The 12,602-nt window shown below is 39.9% G+C and overlaps 1 protein-coding gene across 1 annotated transcript in view; it reads right to left on the bottom strand.

Annotated features, from left to right (window-relative positions):
- The window catches only part of Hdgfl3 (HDGF like 3), a 53,204-nt gene that overhangs the window by 4,905 nt on the left and 35,697 nt on the right, over positions 1-12,602 (bottom strand). Inside the window, exon 5 of the mRNA NM_013886.4 lies at positions 7,639-7,785. Within this exon, the coding sequence (NP_038914.2) occupies positions 7,639-7,785 (147 nt within the window). The remainder of the gene's footprint in view (positions 1-7,638; positions 7,786-12,602) is intronic.

Raw genomic sequence — 12,602 nt, forward strand, 5'->3', positions numbered from 1 at the left:
GTGGGCACTGGGTTCTTGTCCTTTGCAGTCTGAGTCAGCATCACAGCAGCAGTACTTAACGAAACAGCGTCAGAGGCTTTGCTTTCTATCAACTAAACACTGACACGCTACGTTAGTATCCTGTTCAAAACCAGACAAACCCTAGGGGTAACCTCTGTTGCCTCTCCAGTGGAGGAAGCTATGGCAGTGGCACATGCTGTACCACTCAAGGAGGTGAGTACTGCTGCTGCCCACCACACTCCTAAGAGAGGTGGTCTGTCTGACCGGGGTGAGCAGTATAAGCTGAAGGCCATCTGGGTGCACGCAGACTGTCCTTCACAATACTTGCAACTTTAGTTACTTGGGGCACACATGGTGCAGCAAAGTACAGACGTTAACAACTTCAGTATGTCTAGTCTCTGACTTTGCACTTTTGAAGAAAAAGAAAAAAAAAAACAACAGATGAAACAAAACCGTCCAGATTTTCTTTAAAACTTATATGGCATGCATATGACAAAGATAAAATATTCCTGCTTTGTAAAATAATTAAATTCTTAATTTTTATATTTTATCCTTTTTAATATGTGTGTCTATTTGTCTGTGTGTGTATGTGTATATGCACATGATAGAGTGAACATATGAAGGTCAGATCACAACTTACTGGAGTAGGTCTTCTCTTACCATGTAGACTCTGGGATCAAGACTTAGGTCAAGAGGGCAGTGGTGGCGCACGCCTTTAATCCCAGCACTTGGGAGACAGAGGCAGGCAGATTTCTGAGTTCGAGGCCAGCCTGGTCTACAGAGTGAGTTCCAGGACAGCCAGGGCTACACAGAGAAACCCTGTCTCAGAAAACCAAACCAAAACAAACCAAAAAAGCCTTAGGTCATCAGGCTTGGGGGTAAGTCACTTTATTCACTGAGCCATCTTATAAACCCAAGAATTACATCTAAATTTAGATTTCACTTTAAATTATGTCAGGTTATATTTCCCCAAAGAGATATTATTTTTGTTTTCTGTGTCATTAACCTAAATATATTAACCACTTCTAGTTCTCATGAGATGAGCAAAAAAGGGAACTCAGGCCCCAAATATTTTCCCCTTAAAACAGCTTTATCATAAATAACTCAATCAACACACGTATGAGCAGATGTTCCCTCTTAAGCAAAGCCTGTTACACTCACCCTGTCAAATCACATAGGCCTTTCACAAGGAGAAAAGCTATCAAGCTTACCATTCCCACAGAAAAGAACATTTAATTTCTCTGTCCCTACCCCAAACAAGGAGAATAGTGGATCTTTAAACTTTTAAAGGCATATTTACAACCTTTGAACTTGAGAAATATAATGCCTGGTAACTGATTTATCAGTAAATGAAACACTAACCATATGATTATACTCACAGATACTCTGGAGGACTCTTTCCTTGGGTAAATATGGGTAGATACCCAGATAATGAAAATTTGTTAAAGAAATCTTTAAAAGTGTATTTTATTAATATTACGTGAGAAAGGCAATAAATTCTTTGTTTACTGTGGCAGAAAATTCATTTAACAGCTCAATTCATATTAAAGAATAGTTTAAAGCAAATCCAACAGTAGACTCGGAGTACTGTCATGCAGTGAGGAGATGATAGTACCAGTGTGACCACTTTAAGAGCACACCTCTTTGTTTTAAGTAAGGCGCTGTTAAATGGGTTCTTGTAGAGCAATTGTAGAGTTTATGACTTTTAAATGTCTACTATAACTACTGTGATTACATGTATTAATTTTCAATTCATAATGGTATCTATAGACTGGACACAGAATTCTGGATATCTGCTAGGCCTGATGCTTCCTTGACCTAAAAGTCAATGGGCTGGGTGGTCATTTTCTGTGGTCACCTTTTGAGCTCTTCGTTGGCTATGTTGGCTGACATCTGGAAAATGTCATCAGAGTCTACCTTGAGGTATTTTAATGAGAGACACAGTGAAAGAGCCTCTAGGGGACAGCAAAGCTAATGGATACCCAAAATATGGCAAGCAGAAGCCAAAAAGATTTTTTTCATATATACCATTTTTATATGAAAAGATTTGGTATTATGATTTTGATATTTGGTGAGTTGAGCAGTGTTGTGCAAATCAAAATTACAGTAAGATCTCATCTCATGCCAGCAGGAATAGCTATCCATCATCAAAAAAACAAGCATCAAACACTGGGGAGGATACAGGTGGCAAATGGAAGCTTAACACACTGTTGGGAAACAAATTAGCATAGCTATTATTATCTGTATGGAGGGCCCCAAAAGACTGAAAATAAGAGCTGGGAGCATGGCTCTACAAGTAAAGTGCTTGAGCAGCAAGACCTGAATTCAGATCCCTAGCGCAGTGCCTATGTAAAGCCTGGTATAACAGTATATTGGTAATGCCAGTGCTCATAAGAGGAAAGCAGAGATAGGGGAGGCACTAGCCAGTCAGCCTAGCAAAATCTGTGAGCATCAGGTTTACTGAGAAACTGTCTTCTTCTTTTTTTTAAAAGTGGAGAATAATAGAGGATTTTCAATGTTGCCCTCTGAAATACACATGCATAAAATTTTTTAAAAAATCAATAATGAGACAGAATTATTACAGTTCATATATACCAATCCTGAATATGTATATATGAAGAACCAAGGCAGCATACAGTAGAGGTACATGTACACTCATGTCTATTGTAGCACGTACGATAAGAGCCCAGTTATGGAATCAGGCTGGGTGTCTATGAGAGGATAAAGATAATGACAGACAGACAGAAACACAGACATGCACATTCATTTTACTCAGTTAAAAGAAACTATGGTGTTTGAAGAAAAATTATTAGAACTAGAGATCATTGTGTTAAAACATATAAACAAGACTTAGGAAGACAAAGAAGGCTTGTTTTCTCTCACATACAGATTCTAGATTGGAAACAGAAAGAGATAAGCAGGAGGTGGGAGTGGACAAGGACCAGGATATGTGTGTGTGTGTATGTGTAGTTATTAAGTTACTATACACTGATAAAAAACTTTACTATTGGCACTTAGTAAAGAATAAAGTGACTTCTAATTCATAGGAAAAAATATATTATTTGTTGCTAGTGATAAAATTTGATGAAGTGAAAATTATAATATTAAATCCTCCATGTGACAGCTTCTTGACATTTAAAGACTTCTAAAAAAACAGAGATATTTAGAAACCTGATTAAAATATAATAAAATACATCAATACATGAAGCAGTAAACCACAACAAAGCAGTAGCGTAAAGAAGTAATAACCAGTATTTGCAAACAAGTGAAAGCTACCTGAGTGTCAAGTAGTCTAAGAGACTTGACTGAACCAAAACATAAAAAGTTCAGATTCTATCACTGTTAACATCAGCTGTCAACCTGACACAGCCTAGAATTATCTCAGGGTCTCAACTGAGAGACTACCCAGATCAGGTTATCTATGGCCATGTTTGGGAGCAACTGTCTTGGACTGATGATTGATGTGGTAGAGCGCAGCGCACTGTGGCCAGTGCCATCCCTACACAGGTGGTCTTGGGCTATATAAGGAAGCTAGCTGACTACAAACCAATGGGAAAGCCAGTGAGTGAGCCAACAAACAACATTCCCCTGTTGTTTCCTCCTCAAGCTCCTGCCTTGCTTGAGTTCCTGCCCTGACATCCCTCAATAACAGACTGTGACCTGCAATGTAAGCCAAATAAACCCTCTCCTCCTCAAGGTGTTTTTGGTCAGTGTTTGTCACAGCAACAGAAGGAAACTAGACAAGTTCTTAATGCAATGACCTTTAAGGCCCTACTATACACAAGAACTAAAAGGGCTAGAGATGTGGATAAAGAAGTCATCCTCACATGCAGTGCAGCTGACAGTCCTCAAAGTCTCACCAGAGAATTCTCAGACCACAAAAACAAAGGATCAAGATACAAAGACCACATACAGACATCAAAAACACTTGCTATACACTGTTGATGAGAACCAGAGAAAACCATCTCATTGTAAAAGAAAGTAAAATGCCCAGGAATAAGTCTAACTAAGGAAGTTGAAGACCTTCACGATGAAAACTGAAGACGCTGAAGAAAGAAACTGGAAAGAGGAGATGGACGGGGTTATCATGCTTATGGACTGGAAGGATCAATACCTGATCAAAAATACCTCATACGTATGTGTGAAATTCTCCATAATTTTTTAAACCTGAATAAAGTGAAGAAAAACATAGGCAAAGTATTTTAAGGCATAAGCACAGGCAAGGACTTTCTAAAGGCTTCAGCAGCATGAAAAATATCACAAGGAAATTAAAATGCTCCTGTTAAGGTAAAGGAAAAGATGAAGGAGGAGGTGAGACAACCTGTTGTGTTGTGGGGAATAACCTTTGCCAACTCTACATTCCCCAGAGAATTAGTATCTAGAATGTATGAGAAACTGCAGAAACTGAACACTAAGAAATTCAATTAATAAACATCTTTTGGATTCTATTGCTAGCCACCCCACCCCCACTCCTTGGCCTCAACCTCCTTTACTGTATTCAAGATGAACTGAACTCCCACTGCTTACTTCAGATGCACACCCACTAGCCCCACGAGCTCAACAAGTATTCTCATTTCCTAAGTCCGTTCACTCTCCTCCTCCTGTAAGAGACTATTTAAAACTTTGTCCTTTCCTGTGAAACCTCAGCACTCTTTCCTGCACCCCCTCAAGCCATGACCTTGTTTCCTTGGAAAACAAGCAATCACACAAGTGTTTTTATAAGCTTGTATCCCAAGCAAGCATCCACATACCTGCCTTTCTGCCCTAATACTGTCCCATGATATGTACTCATCTCATGCTTCTCTGCTTTCTAAAGGTCATGGCACTGTTAACTTTTTGTTTTGATAAATCATATATTGAAGCATTCTATCCAGCTCATGACTAAGTATCTACAGTACGTTTACCATCAGGCCGTCAGCTTTATGAAGTATCGTTACTCTTTAGAAAGCTACTATAACTTAGGGTGGGTGGGTAATTGACCAAGGGAACCCAGGAGAACCCAGACAGAAACTTACAGACAATCTCAGTAAGAAGGCTGACATGGTTACCCGTAAAGACAGAAACTGCTAACCACAGAAAGAAATGTGAACAGCTGAATATAATAAAGTTAACAAAATATGGTTTTTTTTAAAGCAAAAGAAAGTGATCAGATAGGACACAAACATTCTACAGAGTAAGCGAAGTCATATAAACCAGTAAGAAAAAAGTCTAATGGGGCAATAGGTGAACACCCTAGAACTTCGTATCATAAAAAAGAAACATGGCTGTTTGATAGAAACAAAGCAGAACAACTTGACCTCATCATTGATCATACTGCGTTACAATTCGTAACACAATGACTACTTTACACCAATATGTTGTCAAAAATAAACGTCAGATAACACCAGGTTAGCTACAGGGGCTTTAATATGCTGTTGGCCTGAGCATAAACTGGCCGACTCCTCCATAAAGTAACTGATAAGGCTGAAAGCCACCGTCAGTTCTGGTTACATACCTAAAACACTTGAGCATGTACACTAGGAGACAAAATGCTTCTAACAATACTGTCCAAAGCTGGAAACAGGCTGGATATCCATTAATAGTAGACTCAATAAATTGTGTTCACATAGCGTTATATATACCATATAAATGAAAACACTGAAAACTGATAAAGCCTGGCAAGATGGCACTTTCTGCTAAGCTCAAGGTCTGAGCTGGATCCCCAGGAATAATGTGAAGAGTATGGCTCCTCAAAAGGTGTCCTGGGACCTCCATGCATGGACCATTGCAAGCTGTGACTGGCGCACCCCAAGAAATAACTTTTTTTTTTTATTAACCAAAAGAATAAACCTTAGAAGCACAGTGGTGAGTAAATGCCATCATTAAAAAAAACTCATTAACAAACTGAACAATGTTGACAAGACAGATCTGTGGCCTTTTAAGGAAGTGTACCTAGACAGATGGAAGGAAGGGTTCTGGGAGCCTGAGGGAAGCAGAAGAGAATAGTGGCTGGTAAAGAAAGTCAGAACAAACTGCCTAATGCTACCAAATGCTGCAAGACAGAGCAAGTGTCTTGCACCCTGCAGACCTGCACTCAGGAGGGTTAAGCTTGGGGCTATGGATCTGAGGCCAGCCTGAGCTACACGGTGAGGCAGACAGCGGTATACACACAGCAAGACCTTGTCTCAAATACTGAGAGGAGGGATGAGGAGGATGTTGAGGAAGGTTAACCTGAGTGACAGGAGTAAGACAACACTGAAACCAAACTTCAAGAGAAATGACGGAGAAATGAGATGAAAGAAGACAGAGCTGAGAGGCACGGGACTGATATGAACAGGTAAGAACAGACACAATCAGAGCCCAACGCAGAGTAACAATGTACCTGGTGGGCATCACCATTCACCCACTCATTCCATCACTGTAAGCAAGAGTCAATCCTTAGGCCAGCGCTCTGCGCTCAAGTGCTCAGCCTTCATGGGTCATTATGTGAAGACGAGGAGTGTACAAAGAAGAAATGCTATGGGAAATGCCTATGTGCACAAATGACCGTTACCACACTATGAATGCGGACCTGCCTGTAAATGCCTAAGTCAAGAGCATTTAACAAGAGTCAAGGTAAGTAAATCTGTCCCTATGGGTATTTTAAATATCAGTGCTCAGATAGAGCTTGACTCCTACTCCTGTAGGTCTCATGTTTTGTGCACTATGGAAGGTTTACCTTTGCTATTCAAGTACTTATTTCTCTGCCCTCATATCATACCTGGACATGGCATTGCGATGCTTATACCAAGAATCTCCTGTTAAGTTTGTGTAAACATTCTTACCATTATTCTCTGCCGTGTCAATAAATGCTGATCACCCAATGTCTGGGCAGGAGAGAGACTAGGGTGGGACATTTGCAGCGAAGAGGGGCGGGGAGAGGAGACCAGCAGCAGATGGAGGGATCTGAGCCACCGAGGAGGAGGGGTCAGAAGAGCCAGATTAGCAGGGGAGCTAAAGGCAATCATTTAATTGCTCAGTGATTGAAACAAGCTTTGAATAAATCTTATCTCTTCTGTGTGATTATTGGGGAATAGCATAAGGTAAAGAAATATAGCTGCCTTATTAATTCATCCTTAATATTTATCTTAAGGATACTTCATTTACATATTCTATTTTGGACATGCCATCGACTTTGTAATAAAAGAAACAGAATTGTAGCCAGGCGTGGTGGTGCACGCCTTTAATCCCAGCACTTGGGAGGCAGAGGCAGGCAGACTTCTGAGTTCGAGTCCTGCCTGGTCTACAAAGTGAGTTCCAGGACAGCCAGGGCTATACAGAGAAATACTGTCTCAAAACAAACAAACAAAAAACAAAAACAAAAAAACAGAATTGTTAAATTTCATAGTATCATAATTTGTAACCTACTTTAAAATACTCTATAGTTACTAATGTAGTTTGAAAAAGTAATATTCAGAGCTTGAATTTTTCAAGAAGGTACACTTTCCACATGGCTCTCTTTCGTCCTGAGATTCTAAGCATCTAGCCAGTCATGCAGGCTTTGTGAATGGGCAAGCTGACTGACCGGCCCCTAACATTAGGCCATGGACACTGATCCCAAGTGCAATGTCTTCTAAGGCCGACAGGAAGGAGATAAGGAGACCATCAGCACATCCTCACCCCTTCACCGGCTTTCTGCAAGTCTGCAGTCGTGTTTCTCGTGTCATTGCCAGCGTCTCCGCCCTCAGAGCTGCTTTTGTTCTCCTCTTCTTTGCAGTCTTTATCATCTTCGTCTCCTGGAGATTTCCGGGACTGTTTAGAAGACTTCTAAACATTTAGACAAGTTAAGAATTAGAGTCAAAAGTAGAGCTCCAAACGCACACATGTAAGTAAAGAGGTGCACAAGGAGCTGTAGGGTAGTCTGTGTGGCTGGCTTGACATAGCACATACAGAGGAGACCATGCACTGCCCAAGGCTGAACCAGGTGATGATGCACACGTCATTTTAGTGCCCTGGGCCTCTAATAACTAGCTAGAAAGGAAGCAGATGTAGACTAGACAACTCCTGAGTTCTTGTAAGAAGTGTGATATTAAAATCTAGACTACACAGATACCCACAACAGGCCTGAATATAACTGGGTGAGTCCCTACTACCTCAGGAGACATGAGAACTGGGAGGCATGCTCAAAATCATCATGTCCTTCTCTGTCACATCAGAGTAATAGAAACCAAAGGCCAGAGAAGTGAGGTCAACTTTCCAAGACAACATATGGCATTCAAGGCAGAATCCTTGCAGCAGTTTGGCTAAGGATATACACAGAAAGAACCTGGACAAAGCTTTTGTATCACAGCACAACACAAAAAATTTAATCTTTAAACTATGGGTAATGACTTAAACACTAAAGATATACTGGTAAACCAGTCTATTTTCTTTGTCATCTTGCATTTGAAATCAAACTATAGCTTGCATCAAAAGTCTCCTGGCAGAACAGTACTGAAGTTAGAAAAAGGATGCCTCCAATTTTATGTCTTATTCACAATGATGAAATGTAGGATTTTCTAGCATTTCCTTTTAAAAGACTTTTTTTGACTTTTAAAAAGATATATTTATTTACTTAATGTATATGAGTACACTTTAGTTGTCTTCAGACACACCAGAAGAGGGCATTGGAGCCTATTACAGATGGTTGTGAGCCACCATGTGGTTGTTGGGAATTGAACCCAAGATCTCTGGAAGATCAGTCAGTGTTCTTAACCACTGAGCCATCTCTCCAGCCCTGACTTTTTATAACTGCATTTATTTACTGTGTATGAGTATGTATTTGAGTGGGTGTATGCACCTGCCACTGCATGTGTGGAAGTCAGAGAACAACCTGTGGGAGCCAGCTCTGTCCTCCAGCCAAGTGGTTCCTGAGTCTAACTGAGGTCATCAGGCTTGGTAGCAAGTGACGTCACCCACTGGGTCCCCTTGATGACTGCTCGTAAGTGGCTTTTTGTTTTAAGTAAAAAATGAGTTTAATTCCAAGCACATAAACAATGACTAATGGCTTGTGTGAATGAAAAGCTAGACAGTTTGTTTTAATGCAGTCCCTTTAACATTTTTGCTTTCTCATCTGTCAAATTCATTTTCCTCTTAAGAAGTTTTGAGGGCTGGGATTATAGCTCAGCTAGTAGTGCTTGCCTAGAATGTAGGAAACTCTGGGTTTGAGTCTGAAGCATTATAGCATTATATATACTGGGCATGAGGGTGCATGTCTGTAACCCCAGCCCTCAGGAGAGAGAGAGAGAGAGGAGGATCTCAAGTTCAAGGGCAACCTTGGACTATATAATGAGTTTGAGATCAACCTGGGCTATATGCAACCATTTCTCTAGGGCAAGAAGTAAAAAGGGGAGAGGGAAACTTAAAAGAAATTAATTTTCAAATACTTTGCAAACAAAAAGTAAGGTAAGTAGACTCAACTAAATTACTTTTTGGCCTTCCAGAAATGAGTTACTAAATTTAAGCCCCTGATACAATCAGATTTTAAATTCTGTATTATTTTGTTTGTGCATGAGTGTGTGTGTACAGTGTGGTATAAGCAGTTGTGAGAAGCCGGATGTGAGTAAGGAGAAGCCAACTCTGGTCCTCCCCAAGAACAGTAAGTGCTTTTCATTTCTGAGCCACCTCTCCAGCCCCTTACCTACACAATCATTTATTTTTGGGGGTGGGGGTGTTTGGCGTGCTGTTGTTTTTAACACAAAGATGGGCTGAAAAGACGGCTCAGTGGTTAAAAGAACTTACTTGCAGAGAACCTGGGTTCAATCAGTTCCCAGCACCGACATGATGGCTCGTAACTATTTGTGACTCCAGTTCCAGGGGACCCCATAGCCCCATTCTGGTCTTTGCAGGCGATACACACATGTATTGTATATACATACATGCCGGTGACACACACACACACATACACACACACACACACAATTTAAATAAATTCAAAATGCATAAATGTAAAATACAAAGAGAAAGATCATCCAGTTACATGACAGAACACATTACATTCCTTCTATTTTACTGAACTAAAGCTACAAAGTACACTCAAAATGTTAGTTTAAAATGTTATTACTTTTAACTTTTATATTTAAAAAAAGATTTATGCCAGGCATGGTGGCACACGCCTTTAATCCCAGCACTTGGGAGGCAGAGGCAGGCGGATTTCTGAGTTCAAGGCCAGCCTGGTCTACAGAGTGAGTCCCAGGACAGCCAGGGCTACACAGAGAAACCCTGTCTCGGAAAACCGAAAAAAAAAAAAAAAAGATTTATTAACAAAGTTTGGAGCATGGTCAGTTAAAGATTCCATATGATGATATAACAGCAACTTTTTCATTTTAGTAACTAACATGTAACAGTTGAAATATGCTAACTGCATTATCCAGTAATCCTCAAATAACAGTTTGATCTACCACTCTCAGCCTAATGTACATCACGAGATACATACACACACACACACACACACACACACACACACAAACACACACATACACTCTGTGCAGGATGTTTGCAAATAACACTTAGTTTATGCTTCTCAGCATTTGGCATGATACAAACACCAAATCTCAATACCAACGGGAACCAGGGCATCACTGTACTTCCACTAACGGGTAACAATATTTAGTATCTTAGCAGGAGGTCTAGCTGCCAAACTAACTTTCTAAATCTCTTCAGATCATAATTCCTATATAATTGTTTGAAATTGGTGTTTATCATCTATTTTATTAGTGTGGTACTGAATTGGGTTTATGTCTAATGGCTACTTTGTTAACTAAAATTCTTGCTCTTTTAGCATCTTTACTAGTTAATTTAAGAATTTGATAAGCCTTAACTGTAAATCATTTGCATACAAATACTTTTAATCTATATCTTTCATTATCTGCTAGTGCGTAAAATGAAATAGCTATACCGTTCCTTAAAAGATAATATAATTTTCTCCAGATCTGTTATCCTTTCGCTCTTTTGATTACTGAAGTTTTCCCCACAGGTAAATGATTAGGTAAATAGAGGAGACGGGAGGTAATCCTTTACCTAACTGGGAGGTTGCAGAAGATTTACTGACTACTAGTTTTAAGTGCAAAGGGAGACTACTCAACTTTACGAGAAATTCAACACATTCAACAAAAAGAAACCAGTGGGAATCCAGAAAAGGCACCAGGGTTAGAGCAGGAGGTAGTTTCTCCAAGTGCTATTCCCATGTCAGTGCACTTGGAAACCAGATTCCCCATCTTTTCCTACAAACTCTCAATTAGCAGTGCTGGGGCCTTAAGGCCTGTCAACAGCAGTTCACAGGATTCTGATACACATGGGACCCCTATGGGATACTGACAGGAAAAAGCAAGAGTTCTGACTGGCTTCTGGGCCAATACCTGCAATCATATCATTTGGGAGTTTGAGGCAAGAAGACTACCATGACATGAGTTCAAGGCTAGTCTGGGATTGTGCCTCTACAAGTTAAAAAAAAAAAAAAGTCAAAAACCAAAACCAAAATAACAACAACAACAAAAACAACCCTTCCTCCATTCTAACATACAAATGTTATTTAAAAAGTTAAAATTCTTGGTTGGGCTATGGCTCAGGTGGTAGAGTATTTGCCTAGCATTGTGCAAAAAACACCAATAGCAAAAAAATTAAACAGTTCTTAAGTGACTGTGAAGCTGAAATTAAATATAACTTGTAACTTTATTTAAGTAAAACACTCCTCTAAACAGATAAACCTTAGCCCTCCCCTTCAGTGCTTTAAAGTATTAACTCCATGAGTCTTGGTACTGTTGATCTTTGAACCATGTAATGAAATAATGACATTTAAAGGTCACATGTTTGTTGTTAAAAGTCTACAAATCGTATGTGGCTTTTACATAATCTAGGGTTGCAAACACATCCCATAGAAGCTCAGCAGACAATCAATTAAATAAAAATAACCCAAATGGATGTTTAAGTGAAACCCAAAATGCTAAAAGAAATTCAGTCTAAAAATAAATGCAATGGAAGAAACAGTTTGAGAGGGATTTTTTTAAAAGCCATTTATAAATGTTATCCCCCATCAGAAGCAGTCATGTTTGTTTGTTTGCTTATTGTGGTATATGTGTGCATGCACATATGTGTTATTGTGGTATATGTGTGTATGCACATGTGTTCAACTCCTTCTCTCCCCTCCCACTACTCTCCCCTGCCAACTGCACGTGCTTGTGCTTTTTAAAAAAAATTTAACTTAATGCCAACTGTGTCCATTTAGCCTGTATGTTCACAGGAGCAGGGCTATCTACCAGAACATAGATATCCTCGAAGGGCCTGAATCTACCTTCTATCTTTAGATGGGGTCTCTCAGTGAATTTGGAGTTCTCAGTACCTGCCCAGCTTAGGAGTGACAGCCGAGCAGCATGGGCCCGATTTTAGATGGGTGCTAGGTTATCAAACCTTGGTCCTCCTGCTTGTTCAGGAAACACCGTACCCACATGAACAATCTCTCCAGCCCCAGCCATCATGTTTGTAATCAATAAGGTACACAGAGAATAACACAACCGGGAACACAGGAAATTCATACAATTTTACCAGTCTGCTAGCAAGGTGGATTTTAAAGACTGCCAAGAGAAAATGTTAATAGTCGGAGAGGTTCT

This window comes from Mus musculus, chromosome 7, assembly GCF_000001635.26.
Source record: "Mus musculus strain C57BL/6J chromosome 7, GRCm38.p6 C57BL/6J".
NCBI classification, from domain to species: domain Eukaryota; kingdom Metazoa; phylum Chordata; class Mammalia; order Rodentia; family Muridae; genus Mus; species Mus musculus.